At 40.6% G+C, this 23,808-nt stretch overlaps 2 protein-coding genes across 3 annotated transcripts; one reads left to right on the forward strand and one right to left on the reverse strand.

Moving 5' to 3' along the window:
- Nucleotides 1–857: 857 nt before the first annotated feature.
- On the forward strand, nt 858–17,191 carry raptor (regulatory associated protein of MTOR complex 1). The gene is made up of 15 exons (XM_022800123.2): nt 858–890; nt 2,592–3,145; nt 3,482–3,666; nt 4,792–4,963; nt 5,356–5,783; nt 6,079–6,255; nt 6,514–6,759; nt 7,011–8,065; nt 8,353–8,600; nt 8,844–9,118; nt 11,593–11,908; nt 12,103–12,628; nt 12,890–13,466; nt 13,625–13,754; nt 14,104–17,191. The coding sequence occupies exons 2-15, from the start codon at nt 2,822–2,824 to the stop codon at nt 14,164–14,166; spliced, it is 4,722 nt and encodes a 1,573-aa protein (XP_022655858.1). The 5' UTR covers nt 858–890; nt 2,592–2,821; the 3' UTR covers nt 14,167–17,191.
- Nucleotides 17,192–18,204: 1,013 nt separating this feature from the next.
- Nucleotides 18,205–23,536, reverse strand: Ifrd1 (Interferon-related developmental regulator 1). 2 transcript variants are annotated; one of them, XM_086985642.1, is made up of 5 exons: nt 23,413–23,536; nt 21,237–21,362; nt 19,563–20,166; nt 18,818–19,369; nt 18,205–18,435 (listed from the first exon to the last, which is right to left on the reverse strand). In XM_086985642.1, exons 1-5 carry the CDS (start codon nt 23,519–23,521, stop codon nt 18,411–18,413), a joined length of 1,416 nt encoding a protein of 471 aa, XP_086841768.1. In that variant the 5' UTR covers nt 23,522–23,536; the 3' UTR covers nt 18,205–18,410. The 2 variants fall into 2 exon arrangements, with proteins under 2 accessions (XP_086841768.1, XP_022654081.1); XM_022798346.2 differs by lacking the exon at nt 23,413–23,536 and adding an exon at nt 23,259–23,406.
- Between the last annotated feature and the right edge of the window lie 272 nt (nt 23,537–23,808).

Here is a 23,808-nt window from a genome sequence, read left to right on the forward strand (position 1 = left end):
CGCCGCCTGGAATAGGAGTCAACACGCGATTCTGCGTTTAGTCTATGTCATTTTTTGATGGAAGATCATGCACAGAGGTGTCACGAAGTAAACAATAATAAGCATTAACGAACGCTCTGCGCCTTCTGAGAACTGCGGCAGCAGTAAGCAGTGCAACAGGTGTATGCGTATATATTGGCTCTATCTTACGTCGCAAGCAGTTCACACGTGACACTCACTCAATGACGCAGAAACGTAACTCAATAAAAACACGTCGACATTAAAATAATACGTGACGCCTTACTGATTTGTGCAGTGCTAGGTGATAAAGACGAAATACTTCAGACGTCCTTTGTGGTGACAATTGAAATAGATTTGCATGGCGGTCGCAATACTAGACAGTATCGGAAAACTTCACACAATTTACGTAGTAGCAGATTCTTTATCATAGAAGTGTTATAAGTAAATTATCTGTCTTATAGTTGTCTTACTTTATGCTTAGTGCTCCATGGTTTAAACCTGTAACTATAATATTGTCGATTTTGAGTGCTGTACTGATGTAAAGTACAATAAGCGGTAGGAAGGTCTTCTAATCAATTTTTCTTGTCGATATGGAGTTCTTGAAAAAATATTTTTCATTTTGCAGAAGGTTGCGTGAGGCATATATGATGAGTTCGGCAAATTCTTGACAACAGTACAAATTAGAGCTTATGGTATGTTAAAGAGATGTTCAAAAATACTTAGTTCCCAAATACTGATACGTGAATTTGCGTGCTCTCCACAAACATAAATCTTCTATTATGTAAGGAAATTTAAATAACGGTTGATGTTCTTGGTAGCCTAAACCTGATAAACTTGTGATTATAGGCCCATATTGCTGTCGAGCAGGCGGACGTTTCTTAAAAATCTCGGTGAGTCAACCGAACGAAACGAGGCACTAAACACAGTAAAGTTCACGACATAAGGATCCGACAATAAATGATTTAATGATTACTTTTGCAAACTGACTGACTGAAACTCAGTAAGCCTACGAAATACATGGTTCTTCTGTTACCGTTGCAGGGGGTTCGTGGTTCTCTAAGTGAATAGCATGTTGGTTAGCTAGAGTAACATAGATTATTCTGATGCTGACAAAATAGTACTTCACTAACGAATCCAAATGCATTTAGCAACAGTGCCTTCAAAAAGATGATATTGCCTCCTATCCAACTTTCTCGAATAAGCATTTAACGGTACTCCCAGATCGTAGTTAAAACAGATGGACGAGCTCCATAAGAAAATGTTGATCGGCTGGCTCCTCGGTGACCTAAAAACTTTTCTTCATTCTTCAAGACACAATGGAAGATTATATCAAAACTATCATTCGAAAACAATATTTATGTTGACCTGTTCTAACATGTAGCACACATGAAAATATTATAGGGAACGTTTGTTTGTGATGGAATGACGTCAAGCAACTTGTGGCAAGGGGCATTGTCATTTCTCAGGCTCGAAGCGCGCGAAAATTGAAGTCGCATCATTCGTATATTAAATACGTCTCAGTGGCTAAGCACTGACGACGTTCTTAAGCCTCTTATTGAATGATACTTTATGGAAAACGATTCTTTGAATATTCGCGTACTCAGTTCTTTCACTTAGGTATCTCTAATAATATATTAATCTTTTAATTTTTAGTTAGGTAACGCATTGAATATATTAATCTTACTACTAGATGTGAACCTTACAGATCTGAAATGAAATTGAGATTGAGAGCCTGGATATATAAAGGATACTAGGGCAAATTTTGTTGCAAGTAGAGGGCGATAATCGTAACTCGAAAATTATTTCACTGGCGGATGTAATCAAGAGATTGTCTCCAGGTAATGTTCAATCTTATAAGTGCTTACACTCAAAATATACGTGGACCTTCAGAATGCAATCCTTTTATATAGAATTCTACCATAGAGCAAGTTAGGAGCGAGAATAGACCGAATCGCTGCGATGTTTATAATAATGGTTCAATTATTGTAAGCTTTCTTAGAAGGCAGCAACCCTTTCTCAACGGCGCATTTTACAGAAAAATTGTCATACGTGTATAAGCTTAGTTTTTTTGGTTCTGTGTGACGAATATATCGTAGTTTTTTCTAGTAGTCGTTGAAAACATAGTGGAAGGTACACTTCCATATAATTGATAAAGCCAATTATGTGATGAGAACAACTTTTGAAAATTTTTATATTGTCCAATCTATATTATCGACGCACTATATTTCGCGCTATTATTTTTGTTTTAGTATATAATGGTTGTTCCTTATGCTGTATTCAAAGAAATGTTTAAACGTAGTAGCAGCTTTTCGTCAATTCATGTATTACATCTAAATAGGTATGGAGAATAAACATATGCAAGAAAAACCTTAACATGAAATACAAATATACCGATATAATTCTCGGCATAGTACTATGCCATGTGCAGCAACTATATTATATCTTGATGTGTACGACATGCAAAAGGATTGCGATTATAAGATATATTTCTATCAAATATACTCAGCATATTTGATCCTATTTATAATACTGTTTCTCGAGTCTGATCGGGAGTATTCGTTCTGCTGTTGTTTGTCAAGTTTCAACCGCAGTCCTGCTGGAGATCCGTAAGATACTACCATTTGCGGATTGCAAGGATCGCAAGAGGTGCGCGTCGCCAGGGGGCTCCGCTCGGGACAACCAGTCCCGCTGCCCCCTCTGGCGTACGCCTTCAAGTAGCCGTAGTAGTTGTTGCAACCCGAATAGTAGCAAGGGCTGTAGCAACGGCGCCACGGAGAGTAGTCATCGTAGGAACAGCAACCGAGTTCACGATCTGACAGGGATGGCGGTCGGAAACGTCACTGTAGGTGGAGGAAACCACTCGTCAGGGGGTTACCCAACTCCCGGTAGCCATGATTCACTTGGAACACAAGCGAATCCGGCCGTCGCCATGGGCGTCTCGCGGTTAGTACCGCCTCCACCTCGTGGTGGCCAACTGTTGCGCCTATCCCAGCTCACAAAAGAAGAACTCGAGAAGTTGCAAGAAGAATGGCGCTATCCACTTTATCTCCCGCGGAAGCTCGAAAAGGATATGTACACGGAGACACCTCTAGGAGGGTTAGAAGATCCATCCATGCTTCCTCAGACCTTCCGTCCTAAAGAGAGGGTATGACACAATTTGATTGTTAATAGCTCCTGCTAATATAATAGAAACAGTTTGAACAACCAGTTGGCGAACGAGAATACAAATAGTCGTATTCGAGATAATGTTAGGGCAACTTAATTAATCTAATTACAATTTTAAATGGAATGCGTCATCAGTTCTTTCCCTTCAACGATGCGGCGTTCGGATGGCAATAACGTGGAAGAACTTTAGTAATTTTATTTCTATAGCTGGTTCTGTCAAAAAAAATAAGGAAGCGCTGTGAAGGCCTCCGAAATATCGGTGTTTCACTAATTAGCTTGTGTTATCACATGTCTCGCTTCCCTTATTTCATTTCAGATGCGTACTAATAGCGTGGCATTAGTCATGTGTCTAAATCTCGGTGTAGATCCACCTGATGTCGTCAAAATCTCTCCGTGTGCCCGCATGGAATGTTGGATAGATCCAGTAATTTGTCTAACAAAAATGACACCACAGAAGGTCCTCGATCAAATTGGTTCGACGCTTCAAAAGCAATACGAAAGGTAGGCAACGCTACTATTTTGCGATTTCTTGCCAATCGATTTTGATAACGTTAGAAATTTTTTGTCGCTGTTTTAAATATACTATAGTTCCATAATGTAGATAAAAATGCCTTCATTACAAAATATGTATATACATCTCAATATTGCATGCGTGTCTATTATTCATTTAACATATAACTTGCTTCAAGTGTATTGGTAATGTCTTGATGACAGAAGTAATGAAGGGGCTAATATATATGTATGTGCCATTTTTTAGGTTTATACTTTTTGGAAAATTCTGAAATGTTGTTCTGGTTTACACATGTTTATGTGTAGATCCTGTGTTTATTTATCATTCATCACAGACCAAATGTTTTGGGGGAGACTACCTTCTTGGCTTTGTCAAAACTTAGTAAAAGCTCATTTTTGGACCGAATAAGCTGTGACTAGGGCTAATTTAAATATTTCGTAGGTATGTTACAGATAACCGATACGCAAAATTATCACTCTATCATTAATACAGGACTGAATTAGATATCCGGCGAGTCTGCTCACCATCATAAACCATGCCCCAATAAACAATGTATTTTTGTCATGCTTGGAAGCTTTGAAGTAGAATTCAGCATTATAATACCTCATAGGTAAATCGATTTGTATGTTTAAAACAGTACTCGCGAATACCTGTTGCAGCTACCTTGAGGTCATATTCACTTGTCGATTTATACAGATACACAAATATCTGTATAAATCTTTAAGTAAAGACGCTAGGCAAACAAAATATACCAGTTCCGTTTAGTTCGTTATTACTGCACATGATCATTGTCCGCCTTTCAACTCGATGGCTCATCGTAGCCATTTTAAGCGGAAAAAAGTTTCTACACCTTGCCACCCTGGCCAGAAGACCTGCCGGCCACAGATATAAGTAGTTGCCGAAAGTAAAAAAAAGACTAAATAATATTCGAGTTGGCAGCCCATTTCATATTTGGAAGTTAACACAGTTCCGAAACTTTCGAAGTGTCTAAGGTCTCGAAATCAATCCGGTTTAGGACCGATAATATGCCATACATGAAAACTAATATAAAAACCAAGGTTGACCTAGCTTTCGTTTGCGGAAATTGTATTGATTTTGTTTTTTGCGATTTCTAGATGGCAACTGCGGGCACGGTATAAACAAGCATTAGACCCGACATTTGAGGATGTGAAGAAACTCTGCGTCGGCTTACGCAAAGGCGCTAAGGATGAAAGAGTCCTATTTCATTACAATGGACATGGAGTACCCAAACCTACTAATAATGGCGAAATCTGGGTCTTCAATAAGGTAGGATACAAAAATCTGAGTTGCATAATCATAAGGGTATTGTAGTCTCTTCTCATAACGTTTTTATATGGGCTGAAATCACTAAATATTTCATAAACTGCACAGAAATAGTGTGCAGTCGATACAGAGGACAGAGATTGGCATATTTTCAATTCAAGTATTTGAATTATTCTTTCAATATTTCTTTCTTATATTTCTGTATTCTGATTCGGACGTTCTAACATTTAATGTAAAGATTTTTTAGGTCATTAGATTCGTAGCACCTAGTAACCACGTATTTGTTTTAATGCTTTGAATTACCTGTAGTCCTGGTAAAAATATCGTACGCCTATAGAATCTTGTGAAAAAACATTTTCGGTTTTTTTCGATTTGTGTGATGGTCTCGTTTTCAGCAATATACCCAATACATCCCGTTATCGCTATACGACCTACAGCAGTGGATGGGCTCACCTTCAATATATGTTTACGACTGTTCAGGGGCCGGAATTCTCCTCAGCAAATTTCAGGCATGGAGCCAGCAACACCAAAAGGATTACGAACAACAGCTGCAACAGCATCAGCAGCTTCAACAACAGCAGCAGCAGCTTCAACAACAGCAAGCACAGCATTCACAACAACATCAGTACCCGTCGCAACATTTGCAACAACAGTTACATCAGTTATCTCCACTCCAGCAACAGCACCAGCTTCCGCCACACTCGTCTATGCAGAAGAATGTACACATTATTCTTCCATCTTCCTCAACGCAGACGACGGCGGCAGGACCAGCTACGCAGGTGGTAGGAGCGATGCCAACGTTGCCCCCACCGCCGAATTTCGAGTGAGTACCGTAATCCGAAAAGATCTTTCTACTTTTTTTTTTCAATAATAACACGGCATCGACGTTCTGCTATCTGATGTTGATTAACAGTTCGAAGTTTTCGATTCTAGATGATGTCGACCTACGTGCCCTAGCTAAGTAGTCAGTGCTATTGCAATGTTTTTTTTAAGGAATAGTTTTGCCATTTTGGCTATAAGATAATACATTTTAAGTTTGCAGGTCAGCAAATTACAGAGAGTTTTATGCTTCAGGTACTTAGTTTTGTTATGTATACGCCTCTGAATGCGCTTTGCAGGAATTGCATCCAGTTAGCTGCGTGTCGAGAGAATGAGATTCTACCTATGGATCCTTCACTTCCAGCTGACATATTTACTGCCTGTCTGACTACGCCAATTAACATGGCTCTCAGATGTTACGTTCTTAATAATTCGTTTAAACTCGTTCCAGGACTTACCTTGGAGACTATAGAAAAGTAAGCGACTGATTAGCTATTCATTCAGTAACATCTTATACGAATGCCTATCAAAGCACAAGCGCTCGTTTGACATCCGGCTCATATGCAGTTCTTTTTACGTTAATATACTCAGACTGTTGCGTTACAACTCTGCTATTTCGCCTGAGATAAAAAAGAAGACAATAGCTATTACGCTTCTTGAGCATTTTTGTTTCGGTTTGCTTGCCTTACAACAAATTAAAGCTTGTATTTAATGTAATTTGCCGCATTTTGCAGTATTCCCGGATCGCTTATTGATCGTCGAACTATGTTGGGTGAACTGAACTGGATCTTTACCGCAATCACCGACACAATAGCCTGGAATGTATTGCCAAAATCCCTATTTCAGAAGTTGTTTCGTCAGGATCTTCTCGTTGCGTCATTGTTCCGAAATTTCTTACTAGCCGAGCGTGTTATGCGGATATACGATTGCAATCCACAGTCTAGCCCAGCGCTCCCGAAAACCTTCCAGCATCCGATGTGGTTTGTATATTCAGTTATTACACGCCCTTTCCTCAAATCACGGGCCATTATCAACACAGAAATATCCTATTTTCAGCTGTAGCTATTATGTTGTTGGCAAAATTGTTTTCATTCAGTCAGGACGTGAATTGATCACTAAAGGCAAACTTGCAATTAGACTTCAATATGTAGTAGACATATTCGTATTTCCAAAGCTTCAAACCCCGGCAGTAATGTAATTCTTAACCTGACACTCATTCGTTTGCTTTCAGGCAAGCATGGGACCTGGCGTTGGACGCCTGTCTCCGACAACTGCCCGACGTCGTAAGTGGTGCGGCGCCATTCTGTCACTCGACGTTTTTCGCCGAGCAGCTGACAGCATTCGAGGTGTGGCTGCGTTTTGGATCGCTAGATATTCGGCCATCACCGCCTGAGCAGCTGCCGATTGTATTGCAAGTTCTTTTAAGTCAGGTGCATCGAACAAGGGCACTTGAGCTACTTGGACAGTTCCTCGATTTGGGTCCTTGGGCCGTTGCTCAGGCGCTCTCTGTTGGCATCTTCCCGTACATCTTGAAGCTGCTGCAAAGTTCTTCGAGAGAGCTTCGTCCGCTATTAGTATTTATTTGGACTAAAATTCTTGCAGTTGACTGCAGCTACCAGCAGGACCTTGTCCGCGAAAATTCACACAAATACTTCCTCGCTATTCTTCAAGACAGCACGATGTTAATGCAGCATCGCACAATGGCGGCCTTCATTTTGTCGTGTTTGTGCGCTAACGGACACCACAAGGGTCAGAAAGCGTGCATGCAAAATCATGTTGTCGCGGCGTGCACGGAACTTCTTTCGGGGGAGCCGCTCACCGAAGGTTTAAAGAAGTGGCTGTGCATTCTCCTTGGTCGACTATGGGATGGCTATTGTGATGCTAAATGGCTAGGCATTCGATCATCAACACATGAAAGGTTGTCGCCGCTTTTACGAGATCCTTCGCCGGAAGTTCGCGCTGCAGCTGTATTCGCTCTAGGGACACTGCTCAATTCGCAAACACAGCGGACAGATCATGCGGATAATACTGATGCTCATATTGGGATGATGCTCGTTGTGGGAGCGCAGTGGGATGGGTCGCCACTTGTTCGGTTGGAACTTGTAGCCGCACTTCAATGGCTATTGTGTGTATTCGACTCGCAGTACGTGAGCGCCGCCTGCCAGACGCTGCAGGAAGAAGGTCGCGGCGCTAACAATAATAACAATAGTATTAGTCACAACAATAATAGCCTAGGCAGTCCTATTCAAAGGCAACACGGCCGCGTCAAAAGTGCCACGCAATTTTGTAAGTGACATTTTTAAAAATGGTGGTAGGATTAGTTGATTACGTACGGCTGTATTCGCGTTTTTTGCTATATCGAACAGATGATTCGTATCATCCTATAAGTAAGTTTTAATGTCAGGAATGTAATAAAGGCATATGGCGTACGCAAAAAATAGTTACTGAGTTTACCGAGAATAATATCTGTAGAGATAATGAGCTATAAGAAGCTCGTGTTAAAGGATAAAACAGTGTCCAATGTAACTGCCTAGTAGCCCTGTTAACAAAGTGTTCCTGTTTTTACTATACAGTTGTGACAAGTATCGTTGACGGAGTTCGCGCAACCCCTCAAAATTCGCCAGCAGCTGCAACTACTTATCAGGGTATCATTGCTACCGAACAGAAGCTCCGTCGGATCTCATCAGGGAATTCGCTTTCCTCACAAAGTCAGGCTTTGGCAGCTGGGGGCTGTTTATTGCCAGCAAACACATTGCATTCGCAACATGCTGTTACGTGGAAACTTCTCAATGCACTTGCGACCGTTGACCCTCATGAATCCGTACGTCCTTACTTTGTAGATTCTCCTTGCCTCTAGTTTATTCAAATGTAATTAGAGAAAAATATGGACCTTTATCACGCATTATATTGAGCTTATAATAAACCTTATAGATAATGGTTTTATGTTTAATGCTGTATGTTGATAACCGTCCTAGGAGCGTATAGGTCCATAGATAGCGTGACTGATTCTGTTGACCACATACTAGACTTAGAAAAGCGTTGAAATCGATTATATTCTCAATAGGTGAGCGATTGGACTGCAAAACTCGTTCGTATGTACCGAGAAAAAGCTGAAGCGATGGTCGCCGCAAGTCAACGACGCCCTTCGAGGGATCATCTGCTTCGCGCGAGTCCAACGAGTTCAAATATATCGTCGAGCAATTTCTCCAGCCATATTTCTGCTTCCTCGAACAACTCTAACGCTACTGCCAGTATGAACACATTGGCAACGAATGTGAGCCCCAATACAACGACGAGTCACTCTGAACCATCCTCACCATCAGGGAAAGCCATCTTTCTGTGAGTAGCCGTTTAAGAATTTGCATGTTTGCGTTCGAAGATGGCTTTATTTTTTCATCGTATTTAGTCACCTAGAGTTAAACTACTTTTTTGTGTCCTACGCAAAGCGCCTATAGATATAAGTTATCATCACAATACATTCACTGTGTCGGGCTCAGATCTAAGAGTATAAATCGTCATTTTCAATACCTGTGTTTACGAATCTCGCGATTGTATAAAAATGAAAATACCCTTTCTTTTTGCAATTGTTTTTTTGTATGAGAATGCCCATGCTATTACAACTAGATCCCTAGGTTGTTTCGGATCAAGCTAAGTCGCCAAAAATTATACAACTAGGAATCGTATTGTCGAGTAGAACCAACGTGAAATGCCTAAATTTAGAAGATGTAGGAGGTTTAAGTACATATATATTTAAATATTAATCGCTTCCTTCCTTATAGTTATGTATTGGCGTCGATATAAAAGGCCAGCCGTAGTCATCTAAAGGTATATTACCTTTATTGTGACCTTTTTGGCGGGTAACAAGATCGCAATAAGCGTTAAACGTTAAATTCTGTAACGTTTTTTTCTTGGTCGGTGATAAAGCTCTTAGGCATATTTAATTGAGTGACAGGAAGGTCATACTTGAGCTCAAACATTTTATAGGTTCATAGGTCTAAACCACGCTTAAGAAGAACAGGAGTACTTCCCGCTTGCCTATAAAAATATAACTACGATCATTAGCTAGGATACATTTAAAAAAATACATTTAAAAAATCTCACATACTAATAGTAAAATTGCCTTTTCTGATACAAAGTACCGCTGAATTACCATTACCTATGCTATCTGTAGTAACTTTTCTGTTCAAAACATTTTATTTATTAACTTTCTTGCCTCTTCTATTATCAATATGTTATTACTCGACCTTATTCTCATTTAATTTCTTTTGATACCAGGTTGTCTGACTCCTTCAAGTTTTTTTTCGTGTATTGAATAATTTGCATTTAAAGCCATTGTGATCGATATTCATTATCGTTTTTATAGGTCTGTTCTATTCTTTTTTGTTTGATGATGCTTTGTGTGCGGTAAGTTATGAATGACTGCAAGACGTTTAAGATTCGCTATACCGTATGTATACAAATCTCTCGCTACCATTATTCTGTGGGCTTTACATAAGCTATGTATAACCGTCACTACTGAGATTGGGAGAGTGAGATTGGGTCCGCGTCAGCAGAGGCCCTGCGCCTCGTAGGTTCGGCCTTCTCATTAAGAGGAGCATATTTTTTACGCGTGTTGCTGTTGTTTGACTTGCTGGTTTATTTGGGGGGCCAATAATGGTGTTATAATACGATGTTAACGAACCACTATTTGGTGCATGACGGTGTTCCGAACGTGGCATACTAGTGCTGCTATTGCGGTGTTATGGATTGTATATAATGATGATGACTTTGTCTTTCCGTGATTACTTCGTTCAGTTAATGGTCTAACCGAATGATTTGTTCAGTGTGTTACGATCGACTTCACGTATAATGGCCACGTCTTTCGGGACGGAGCAAACGAGGTGGATGGGCATTACCTACATCTGCCAATAATAACTGTTTGTCTTTTGTCTAGATTCCATTCTCTTCTTGCAAGCTATTCTTTATGCGTCGTATTTGTTTGTAAATTTACTACGGAGGCAACGTCTAACATTCGCTCATTAAAGGGTTACAAGGTATGAGATTTCTAGAAACAAGAGATTTCTATCTATGATAACCGCCCCTTTCTACGTTCATGTGGCGTTCTTCACATCATAGGACACCTGAAATAGTGAGATAAGTATTCCTCAAATGGGGACATAATATGTTACCTTGCACATGAAATACGTCCTGGAATAGCGATGGGCTGAAATATCAGTTGTTCTTATTCTGGGTGATGTATGCATATATATCCATTATGATTCTGTTGAAGGTCTTGGTTGCCTATTAAAATCTGAAGCAGCCATTGTTTTGCCTGTTGAAGGTCAGCACAAGTGGCACAAAAACTTCTATATGTGTTTATAACGAACTGGGTTGTTCCTAAGCCACCGTTGCTTGGGAGCATAATTTCTTCTAATGACACTGACAACTATAAGATTTTGTAAAGCATAGCAAATTCCCTATTTTCTTGACGATTTTATGTTTCCTTTTCCGTATAGTGACATACAAAATGACAATGTTTGCATGCGTACGCTGGGTACTATAGGAGAAATAAAAAAAAATATTTTAGTTTTTTCTCATGTCATCCCAAATCTGTGTAATTTCGGCCTAGCTGTATCTGCTATTTTACATCGAATAAAAATTTTCGACCGCCGACAAATAATAGTGGGCTACTGTGCTTCTAAGGTGAGTAGTAAAGGGCTACCTATTGTCGATACTCTCGGTGTCCCAGAATTGTGAACCCAGGAAAAGGTAGAGCAGTAGCAAATAGTCTACAGCATCTGCTTAGCTTATATTTTCGTGCCTTTTGTTTGTAGACCACGAAAGAACTTTGACAAGGCGCTTCCTCAATTACGGGAGGACCGTCTGACCGGTTCAGCCAGTGGAGCTTCGGGTAGCGGAACAGACGCACGAGCTCCAGACAGCTCAATTACTTCATCGACTACTCTCAATAATGGCGAGGTAAATGGGCCTGGATCATCACCAGCGTCTTCTTTATCCGGCGGCGGTGGTGTTAGCGGATGTTCCGAATCGTCTTACCAACTTGTTGCGACGCCGGTTATAACTACCAGTTTCCTCGACACCCTTACTAAGCAGTTCCAGAAACCCTGTCTTCAAGAAATCGCAGCATCGGTAGGTTGCCGAAACGGTTAGGTTAGAGTTACTAAGAGATAGCCCTTTAATGAATTTTTTTTTGACATAAAGGCCCGCGTAAGAAGCTTAACTTCTCACGGTGACGGTCTTCATCGGTCCACACAATGCCAGTTACATTATTCAGATGAATGACGTCTTCTATTTTTGTTGTTGTTATCGGTTCGTATCCTCAGCAGCAACAGCAAACTTTGACAACTTCTGACTCGTCTACTGCTTTGCCATCCACGATAATTTGTTCTACGACGCCGGAAAGCGATCGAGATTCACAAGCGTACTCGGCGGGAGAATTCCGTTTGATGCGAAATGCTGGTGTCCGACGGCATGCATTGCACACCTTACATTCGGAAACGTGGCGGGGAGCTATAGCTCGCGCTGAAGAGCACCAGTTCTCCCGAAAGCCACAGGCGGGAGCGCCTCCGGTTGCTACATTGTTTCACCCGTTTGAACCGTTGCTATTTGTCGCTGATACCCATCAGGTCACAGTGCTAAACACGGAGCGCATGGCAGAAGTCGATGTTCTCGAGCATCCAACGACGCGAGTCGGATTTGGTTCTCTCTGTGCGCGAAATGTTCAACAAGGTAAACTGTCATCAATGACACTAGTTAATGCTCACCATGATCGATGTTTGTTGTTTACAGCTTCCACCGACGGAGCTGTACGCGCCTGGGCGAACACCTACTCGGCATACTACAACCAATGTAAGCAAACGCTCACGAAAAATTACAGAAACTTTTGCTTTATGAACTACAGCCTATACTAGTAATATCGTCATTGCTATAGTGGAATTTCGAATATAGGCGATGGGCCCAATACATCCTATAATACTAGAATACAATATATACCCCATGCACAATTAGCCGTTACTCTAATTATCACTAATTTCTAATTTTAACTATTCGAAGAATATACAAGAAAGCAAATGACATAAACGCACAATCTGCGTCTTGGATTCTTGGCAGCACCGACCGAAAGTCCCGAACCGGTGGAATTAGTAACGGCATTCAACTGTGCCTTGGATGCTGCCGAAATGCAGACGACACTTAAATGCGCCGGAATTCTCCTCGATTGGGATCAGGCTCGCAATCAGCTCGTTACTTGTGGAGATTTAAAGGTTGTCCGCATTTGGGATATGGCAGCTGAACGGCGACTCCTCGACATCACGCTTGATGCCGATTCTCCGGTTAGGTGTGTCTCACTTGATCGGACTGCTGGCGGAAGTTTGTTGGCTATAGGCACAATTGACGGTTATGTTAAGTTGTACGATCGGAGAAAGCCACCAGGTGGTATATGCCGTCCAGTTCTCAGTACGCGTGAACATCTTGGACAGGTGGTTGGTGTGCACCTGAACATGAGCAGACGTATCCTCATTTCGGCTTCGGTTTCGGGCCACGTTCGATATTGGCAGTTGCCCGGAGGAGGAAGCAACGCAGGTGGAGGGTCTTCGCAGCCTACCGAGGGCTGCCGACAAAGTTCTCTTCCAAATCAGGATCTCACCTGCATGGTCGTGCATCCGTTCTTCCCAGGAATACTGGCTTGGTACGTTAATTACAAGAACGATTGTCAGTGGCGCCAAACGGAACGACAAGAAACAACTATATGATACAGGACACAGCAAACTTATTAGAAGTACAGATTATACTCACAATATATCAGTTTACTCGTACGTCTAACATTACGGATATATCTTCTTGCAGCGGAACACAGACCGCAAACGTTGTCGTACAGGAGGAAAGTGGACCGGCGCACATCTTGAAACCTCATACTGATTGGTTTTCAGGTCAAAAAACGTCACCCATAAACGCAATTGCCTTCCATCCGTACAAGGTATGGAGATCGTTGAAAAACTTCAGAGTTTGCTTAAGTTGAACAGCAACAAATTAATCTATAACGACTAATGCGTTATAATTTGTTTTGCTGCTTCTTCCATCGTGCAAACGTTATAAATAAAGCGAGTGGTTCGAACCTATTTTCCAACCAGTGTGGCCAAGGCTAATTAAAAAAAAATAATAATAAACAATAAAAATAATAATGCTAGTAGGTTCATCGTCCAATAGGTTACTTTTCTTTTGCACTATTTTTATGCATCGGCAACATTGCCGAAACCACGACTCTGATCTGCCGTTTGTCGAAAAAGTATTTACGTCGTGCCCCCATATTTATAATCGATTTACAGATGTGTTTAGCAACGGCTTACCAAGATAGCACTGTGTCACTGTACCAACGTAGACGAAGCTGAGAAAAGTGGCGATGCAGCAACACCAGTGCCGATGCTGATCCCCTAAAGAGAAATATCCCCGGACTGCCGCTAATTGTAAAGTCACTTGAGCAAATAACTGGTCCCAAGGAACACTGCAAGTCTAGTCAGATAAAGAACAGGAAGATAAAGAAGCTTGCGACCTGCCCTACTATGATGCTGTGTTATTAAATAAAATACGATGAGGTCACACCGACAGGACGGGCAGGGTCGAATAATGTTAACTCATTCGTTCGATTCACTCGGCGAAAGCAATATGGTTATGGCGCCACACTCAGTTCAAAACACCCAACAAAAACATAAGGGCAATATTATTTAGGTAAATTTTTAGATGTGTGGTCAGTCAGGTCATCCGCGAGTCAATACGCGAGACATCCCTGTCCTTTTCCCTTATCTTGCGATTTCTCTTTCTAATAGAGGAAACAAAACAGAACGCGTCCTCTGTCTTCCTTTGTATTTACTGAAACAAGAGGAAAATAGCTACAGAAGCGTCGATCAGAGGCCGGGCCTTTGGCTTTGACTGAATAATGAAAGTAAGATAGACGCTCGGCACGCGCTCATTATACACAAACAAAAACAATGACAACAATATTACCATAAGAATAGGAGCGCTTAGTGTAAATGCGCACCACCTAACTATGAATGAATTGTATTTAGGACCTTGTGTACAGTAGCATCCTCGAAACGAGGCCTGAGCAAGACACGAATGACGTTTATCTATTACTAACAATTGTAATATCTATGGTATGTTGTCTGTATTTCTGCCAACGAATAACCTTGTAAAACAGGGATGCCACAGATGAAACAATAGAATAATAGATACTGCACATACAACAACAGCAAGGCCCGCGACGACGAATTAAGGCACAGTTTCATAAATACCTCTGTTATATACTAATACGCAAACCACAGCTTGACTATATATATATATATATATATATATATATTATTAGTAATAAAGCAACAATGGCGAAGGATTCGCTGGCTGGACGACTTTAGACGACGAAAGTATGATTACGGCCAGTTTGTCGGTGAAATACTTAAACATTTACTATAATACTACACACTGAATAGCTGATGAAAGATAGCATATAAGGCATTACATGATACGATGGAGAATGATACTGGTAACAATGATATTAGGTAATTAGCTGTCTGCTACGACATAAACATGTAAACATGGGCGCTGCAGGCGAAGATAGGTGAGAGCACTATTAGTACTACTAGCTATTTGTTAGGCCAGTTTATGACTGAGTGCGGTGATGGTGATGACGATGCCTAAAAAAATTATGCTGAAGCAGTACAAAGGTGATGAAAATGAACCGCAGAGTATGTAAAGACAAATTGAAGAGATAGCTTCCTTGATTATCTCGTCAATATTTATTGAATATGTGAATGTATGTTTACGTAGGATAATTGACGATTATTTGTACAGCAGAGTGATCAGCAACATCGCGAGAAACAGCGAACGATTCTGTACGAAGCTAACGGGTAATAAAATTAGGTAGGATAAGCCGTGAAAAATAGTGTTATTTGCTATTCGGATGGATAAGCTGGAACGAATCTTAGGCGAACAAACAGAAACACGCACATACAGTCGAGCTAGTAATTAATGTAAATTATTACTATTGCTATGAAAAAAAAACGATATATTTAAGAGGCAAGATAAGAAAAGACGTTGACAAATCGATCGAGCAGAAAACACATCGCAGAAATTCCGCTGTCTGTATGCGCGTGCATCGCAGTAAATGGTTAACGGGTAGCAATGAGTCTGCTGTTGGAATCGAATGGGGCTATGTGTAAAGGATGAGCGACAAAAATAATGTCTCTAATGATCACGATAGCTGAACGCAATGTGTCGGGTTTTGTTACGGCAATGTATAAGAACGAACCAAGTCAGTGGTACATAAAAAAATACGTGTTGGTTAGTGGAGCCTGGGTGGGGTCTGAAGGGTGTGGCAAGAAGCAGCTGTCACGTGTGTGATGATAACGGTCTTAAGTGATCCATGGGCAAAAAACGAACGAAGGTTCGCAAAATCAGGAAAATTAGAAATAGAATGAAGCTAGATTTGGAACTCATGTGTAAAAGAGAAGAGTCCGGCCCCCATTTTAGATGTGTCTTTTTATATTTCTTCTGCCCCCTCCTGCTTTCTTCTGTGCGTGGCGCGCTCGCTGGGGGTTATGACAAAAAAAGGCAATACGCAAACGCAACAGGATTAAAAACCAGCATCCAGAGAACAGATAGTCAACATTTCGCTACTGTAAAAAAAACGTTAATTACGTTTAAAGGTTTAAACTGATCTGTGATCGGTTCAATGATTGCTCAAAGAAATGGTCTTTTTTCTTGGTTGGTTTCATGAGCTATGAGGAAGCACTATTTTTTCTATACGAAGAGAATTCATTCGTTTGTTGAAACGAAGAGCACGTATCTATCGAATGGTAACACCAGTGGTCTTTACCAGTGCAATGCCGTTAACTAATGTTGCGATTATCAGCAGACGTACCGGCGTCGATATCCACACAACCGTCACGTGATCTGGTGCTCTTCCCATTTTATTTGAAACGCATACGAGGCTGTGTTTTACTGGAAAGCGTCTATACAAGTAGAACACGGCCATTATTATCTGAAGATTCGTTTCTTATTTATGTTCCCTTTTGAAAAACAAGCTAGTGTTAGCACACTAAAAACAATCTCAAAATTCGAAAATGTTTGCCATTAGTTTGAACATATTAGCAACAATGTACGCGTGAATAGTTAGTTTACAAACATGTACATCCTAGTCTCACCATCTACGAGATGTACAACTACAGCTCGAGTAGGTTCGGGGTCTGAGAATACAAAGATGTACAGTTAGTCGTAAGGCAATATGTTTTACAAGTAAAAAATTCGATAAAGTGTCGCAATCGAATTATGTCAGTGAAGTTATTGGCCTGACTAAAAAAATTAACTAGTATGTATCAACAAATAAATGATATGCAAAATAAAAGTAAATCATGACTACTGTTACCTCTCTTTTCGAAATAATTCCCTTCATAAAATAAACTGACTAGCGTTAGTTATAGAAGTTGCAAAAATTATAGAAAACTTTTGCAGCTTCTGCGCTGCTTTTTTTTGACGTCACACAAATGCACTTCAAGCTGAAACTGCCATATTGTACCGCGATATATGTACGCTAACGTATGATTAAGGTATGGCTGTAGTTGTATATAATGAATTGTTAACCATTCTCTGCTATCACGATCGAAAATGGCTGACATAAGGGGTATATATAGACTTTATTACCCAAGACATGGTGAATTTGGTGCAATCCTCATCTGACTGATAACACTGAAAGACGAACGAACACCGCAGAAAGACGAAACTTACGAAATCTTTCATTTGGTTTAATTCTAGTTCTGGTTGCGTAAATAATTAATAACATTGCTACTTGCGGTTGGTGTTCGTTCATAGATCACCAAGGAGACAGTTCGTTTGGAAACCACCTTCTGAAATGTTAGTTTCAGTCTGCTGTTAATGCAATGCATTTTTCTTTTCCCGTTGTCGTTATATACGGCATCGATGTACCGTCCACGCTGGCGAGAAGTAAAGCTTTTGCAAGCTATTACATCAATTAAGTAGAAGTATTACATTAATTTGGTAATAATGCCGTTTTTCTTGTGAGGATAATCTATTCGTATCCGTGATCTCCAGTTAATTCGTTCAATACGAAGTGAACCTTGCCGTCAAGCCACTGCATTTGTCCGCCATTTTGCAATTCACATCGCTTTCGGTCTACAAATAACTCGTTCGGTTGAGAACTGGCAACTCTTTTATCTTGCCTTTTTAATGCTTCTGAAGTAATACAAGGCCACAACAATAACTATCAGAGAACGCCTCACCCGTTCCCAAAATGTTTTTAGCTACTCATGAGCTTTAACTAAATCTGTTATAGTTAAAAAAAAAATTAGACGAAAACAATCCAAATTCATATTTAAATCTATCTATCTATTAAAAGATACCTATTATGAAATACAACACACTTGAAGGATCTTTACGACTAAGCTATTCATGTATAATATATAATATTTATTATTTAGCGGTTACATATAATTTACATATTACTATGTCACGTATACATTAGAGAGCATATGGGTTCTCTTCTCCAGCGTAGACTGTTTACGTTCACGTTTTTTTATAATTTCCTATATGCCCATTTCTCCTAACCTGCTCGGATGCAGAGGATGATTTAGTCGCTTCTACAAACGTCCATTCTGAAACAATCAATTGCAAATCATACGAATTGTGTTGGAAATTAGTTATTGTTAATTTCATTTTCTTGGACCCCAGCGAATTGTTGATATCTAATAAGCATATACTTTTATTGAATAACGAAATACGTAATATTACGTTTTCTAAAGCTGTATGAAAATATTCATATCGTTCGGCATTGTTGCAGACTGTGAAAAACTTACATGTGTAAGTCTTGTTTTTGCTAATCCTAATAATGACTGGCAGAAGCGGCAGTTTTTTTATTATGCCATTCCCATTGATCTAGTTTTCACGACAATTTAAGACACGTTGGCACAGTTATGGTTTTCGACCTGGTACTTTGCTGTCTGCTCATAACTGCCTGTATACCGAATAATGTCTTACCGTTTATCTCGATGTTTCGCCAGCTTTTGCGTACGATGGCGATCCATCGCGACGTTGGCCATATGCCGCTTGAATTTGGAAGCTTTATCAAACAGTCCTTCAGATTCCTTGCTGCCTGGTACTAGTGGTGCACCCAAGCTGAATAAAGATCGGAGACAATCGTTCGTCTGCAAATGATGATTCATGCCACGGCCCAGCACGCCGATAAGTGCATCGTACGTTCGCTTGTCCACCCATGTTCGAATGTGGAGGGCTTCTACTCCAAAGTGAACAGTGAAATCAGGACCCTCTTCATCTGTAATTCCTCGTTCAATATCTCTAAATGATGACTTTTGAATTTTTCGATCCTTTTTCGTGTGTGACTTTTGCGAACCGGTTTTGAGCTCATTCAACTTTGCACGCAAGTTTTGAAGATGAAATCGAGGATCTTCAGGCTTAAACATATGCTTCTGCCCGCGCCCGATTTCAAACATCAAGGCTATTGTCTCGCCAGCTGCTATACACAGGTCGACATCGTTGCTCTCAAGAACACCACAAATCGGTGCCAGATGTCTATGTCGAACACACACATACACGTATTCCCACGTCGCGGCGGCGGCAGCAGCAGCAGCAGAAGGTGAAAATATTGTGTTAGCATATCACACCATCATCAATGCTATACAGCCAATAAGGTAGCATAACAATTTATAGTATATTAGCAAAATTGTATGATAAAGAGAAAAACATGTTTTCTCTGTTATCTTACCTGTTAAGGTGGTTATAGGCGAGATCGGCAGGTAATGCTGTCAGCAGCAATGCCCATGACTGTAGCGCTGTCTGGTATAGCGCCGACTGCTCTGGAGTGATCGTTGGCGGCATGCCGTCGCCTTTAAGATAAGCGCCGGAAAACACTGACCGTAGTTCGTCCATAATCTCGCGGATGTTAAGAGGATTAGTGTCAGCTATGTAAGCAGTGATTGCGAGCGCATTGGCACACTGCTGACGAGTAGCGTACGGTAAGCCCGCATTGGTCACCATATGTCCGAGAGTTTTATTCAGCGTATCGTAGATGTGCACACTGTCAGGCTCAGGACCATATTGTAAGACGAGAATGCAGGCCAAGGCACAAGCTGCTGCCTGTTCATCGGGTCGACCTTTTTTCACGGACTTTTCAACGATGTCAACCATTGTGCATGGTCTAGTCGCAAGGAACTCTGGGCAAAATCGGTCAGCTAATGCTTGCCGTAGAACCTGTAGGTAGGTTGTTCGACGTGGCCCTGTCTTTACCGTTGAAGCGCCGTCAATAGCCTCTTTCAGTTTGTCCTCGAAGTGATCAACTTCCTCGGCTCCTGAATTACTTCCGTCCTCATCTATGAATCACATAAAACAGACGAATATTTAACGCGTGTTCATAAAAATTATTTGTTTTTGCTGTACCCTGTATACGACCGTATATCATGTTATTTATGCACATACATAACTTACTAGACATTTTATAAACACCAACATAAAGCTGCGTATGCAAATATGTATACAAGTTCATAGACATATAACAACAATATTCTGCCTAAGCAGCACCACCCGAAAACCAACCCAAAGCCAACAGGGCAACCCGAAAATAAATGACAAAAGCTACACCGGCGCAGACTGGCATAGAAAGGCGTCCACTGAAAGGGAGACATTAGAAAAGCAATTAAATAACCGGTCGTCTATTACGGATAGTCAATGAATTGAATTCCACCACAACAGATTTAATTAATAGTGAAAAGGGTAGCAGGGTTTGGCTTTATCTTACGGTTAGAACCAATCACAAAGCTAAGGGTCCATTTGCCAGGGCTTAAAACTCAAACAATTGTAGAATAATGCTAGTCCAAGCATTCGGGTTTCAAAGCTGACATGTACAGTAAAATAAAAATCTAGAAACAGAAAATCCAGATACTCAACTCTATCTTTAATAGATCGAACGCTGCTTTTTAGGATTGTCGCCATATTACTTATAACCAGTTATAGCCAAGCAGTCAGTTCTATAATAAATGACTAGAAAAATTACTACACCCTCGAGGTTCAACAAAAAAACTGTTCTAGGTCAGTTTTAGGCTTTTTGGGACACTAAGGAATGTACACAAATATCTGATGACTTTTAGCTAGTATGCATTACATACATTGTATAATAGCCCTCACATTTTAAAGCTTTAGTCTTGTGTATGTATCTTTTCTTATTTCGGCTTTTTCACTGCGGACCGTCAATCCGAATCACACCAAGTTCGTGGCGATCCTGAGGGTCGCTGCACAACCTTAACAAAGCCAGACTGTACGCGACAATAGGTCTGGTCCAACTTGCTTTGAGCCACGTTCTTCTTATCCGAACGGTTTGCTCTGTGTAGTGAAGATTCATTTTGATTTACTAATTTGGAAATGGACGCTTTATTGTATTGCTCACCTGTATTCTGTTGGGAAGCGCGATTGTTTCCCGCGCGAGATTCGCCTGAAAAGACGGAGCACGTTTCAAGGGAGTCCTCATCCGACGACTCGTACTGACTACCTCCGCCGCCACCTTTATTGCGACCTGTAAAAGTTTCGGAAAAAAGTATGAAATGCTATTGGTATTTCACCTAAGAATTCGTTTAGACTCGTCGGTGTTGCTCATCTAATGACTTAATACATCGTTACACAAACAACCCCTACTGATGACACAGAAAGACGCTGTCAAGCATCTGTTGTTATAGCGCATACGATATTTTTTGTATCAATGAAAATACAGGAGAAAACGTCGAGATCCACCGCACCACGTACCATATTGTAAAATACATACGAAATTTCTTTTTTTTATTTGTTCAACAATCTAAATAGCCGATAGAAAATATTTCCCATCTCTTTTATAGTATAGAAACAACCACACACACACACATACTACTATAGGTTTTTCTCAAGAAAAAATAAACGCATAAAGTGTAGAAAATTAGTAACAGTATTCGAAACGATAAAGCAAACGTGTTCGCGAATTTACGCTCTACGCTTCGAGTGACATACGTCTAGCGGCGTTCGTTAATGTAGTGGATGTAAAGTAAGCACAAACCTATCGGTGCTTCTATAAACTTGCTACAGACGTAGTACGTTTTATGCTTTTTTTTTTATATAGAATTTATGTAGAAAAAGTTTACCCTTTTTCGTTGGCTTTATCGTCCACGAAGCCTAGCACACTTCATGTATACGTTCGTATGCATCTGCTTCCATATATACAAAGTTCGTTATCATGATTACTGTGCATCCATCCGTTCATCCGCTGCATGGTTTTACTAGCTCCAAATTGGGTCGGACAGTTCAATCAGTCCATGACAAAATGGCATCGGCAAACAATTTTGAAGTTGTGCTCTTGCCCATCTTTACTTTAGCTCCTGCATACACTCCTGACCACGAAAATTCAACCTATTTAATGCCCATGCCCCAATGTTGCTCGCGTATGCTCTTTTCCCACAACTTCGCCTTAATGTCGGTTTCTTCACCCACGGTTTCCTTTCTATCATCATTCTATTAAAAGCGAAAAAATCATCCATAGATGCGAAAACTACGACGCTCATACTTCATATTTTTTGTAGTGGAGCAACAGGATCGAGGAAGTTCTTACTTTCTGAAACATACACATATGCTGTATATACACCTACTCGCATCCTATGCAGATGAATATTACTGTGCGAAGGTACGCCGGGTAGTGTCTAATATGGCCAGTATGGCACTACGGCTCATAGAAGTTGAACGACTCTCTCTCTCCTTGGCAAAAAGGCTGTGCGCACTACACCAGCATGTTAAAAGTATCACAACAGAAAAAATAATGGGGTAGATCAGAGTAAGGGACAAATGTTTCAACAGATAACTGAGAAGTAATTCCCAATGGTGGGGACGGTCTTTTGCTGGCTGGCATAATGACCTAATTCTCTCTAGATTAATAATGTCAGATGATCAGACTAGACTAGACCGTAGATCAAACGACAATACAGACGAAGCACTTAGTATAACCCCTAGGGACCCTTTTTTCTGTCTCAAGGTCGTTCTAATTTAACAGTAGTGGATACATAATGTAATGTCTAATTCTTATGACAATCTTTTACTCGCGATTATTCATGAAGCATACGGCTTCCGACTCGTAGTTCGTTGAAAAATAAACGCTACGAAACGTACAAGTATTGCAACTGCATACTTTAAAATAAAGCACTATACGCTTTATTTGTGTCGGCATTAGGTGACAGCTCTTGGGAACTAGTTTACTGGGTTTTAAGTAGAAATTTATAGTGGAAATTGGAAAATATAACACCATAAACCATACACAGACTATGTTGCTACTAAGGTAATGGAATATAACAACTAAACGATTCTGGTTTTAGTCACGTCGTACTATATTTACCACTTCTTCATAGAATTTCATCGTTTAAATGTTAATTAATAAAACTGTTGCTTTTAAACTTACTACGTCGACCGGTCCCCATCATGTCGCCAGTTAATCCTCTTTTGAACTAAGGCTTAGTCACTTTTTAACATAACGTTATGCAACAGAGTTTTGGCGTGCACGACTGTTGTTTCAGTACATAGTGCTATGAATCCTGGCTCTCTTTGCTTTTTACCTTTGAATCTTAACCACCACAAGTAATTGAACCTTGATCTGTATAACAGGCTCTGCAAAGACTGCCCCTGTCCAAATCTAACAACCAACAAACCTATCATGATTCTCATGGATCCGCATCGTCAAATCTGCTTATCCCCTTCTTAAAAGAGTATAGCATATGCAATGACGTAAAATGATACACACGAGACGCTTCGAAAGGCCTTCGTGTGTTTTCAATAAAAACGCAGCCCCGATGCCCTCTCCACCAGTGGGGAGTTTCCGGAGTTTGCTCCTGGGCCCTTTCCTATTCCAACATGCTTATAACGTTGTCTTTCAACAATAAGAACAGACACACATACGCAAATACGCAGTTCGTGTTGTCCGTCTTTGTCACGCAAGTATGCCCCATCTCTCA

Source organism: Varroa destructor, unplaced genomic scaffold (assembly GCF_002443255.2).
Source record: "Varroa destructor unplaced genomic scaffold, Vdes_3.0 BEIS01000003.1, whole genome shotgun sequence".
Taxonomy (NCBI): Eukaryota; Metazoa; Arthropoda; class Arachnida; order Mesostigmata; family Varroidae; genus Varroa; species Varroa destructor.

Bases quoted from the DNA above. Each gene is read 5' to 3' on its own strand.
- raptor (XM_022800123.2), top strand. From the start codon at position 2,822: ATGGCGGTCGGAAACGTCACTGTAGGTGGAGGAAACCACTCGTCAGGG. The intron at 4,964-5,355 runs GTAGGATACAAA...TCTCGTTTTCAG, and splicing joins AAATCTGGGTCTTCAATAAG to CAATATACCCAATACATCCC. The intron at 8,066-8,352 runs GTAAGTGACATT...TTTACTATACAG, and splicing joins CAAAAGTGCCACGCAATTTT to TTGTGACAAGTATCGTTGAC.
- Ifrd1 (XM_086985642.1), bottom strand. From the start codon at position 23,521: ATGAGAATCATGATAGGTTTGTTGGTTGTTAGATTTGGACAGGGGCAG. The intron at 21,363-23,412 runs GTAAAAAGCAAA...AAACTTTTACAG, and splicing joins GTGGTGGTTAAGATTCAAAG to GTCGCAATAAAGGTGGCGGC. The intron at 19,370-19,562 runs GTAAGATAACAG...TGTTCGACATAG, and splicing joins GCCTATAACCACCTTAACAG to ACATCTGGCACCGATTTGTG.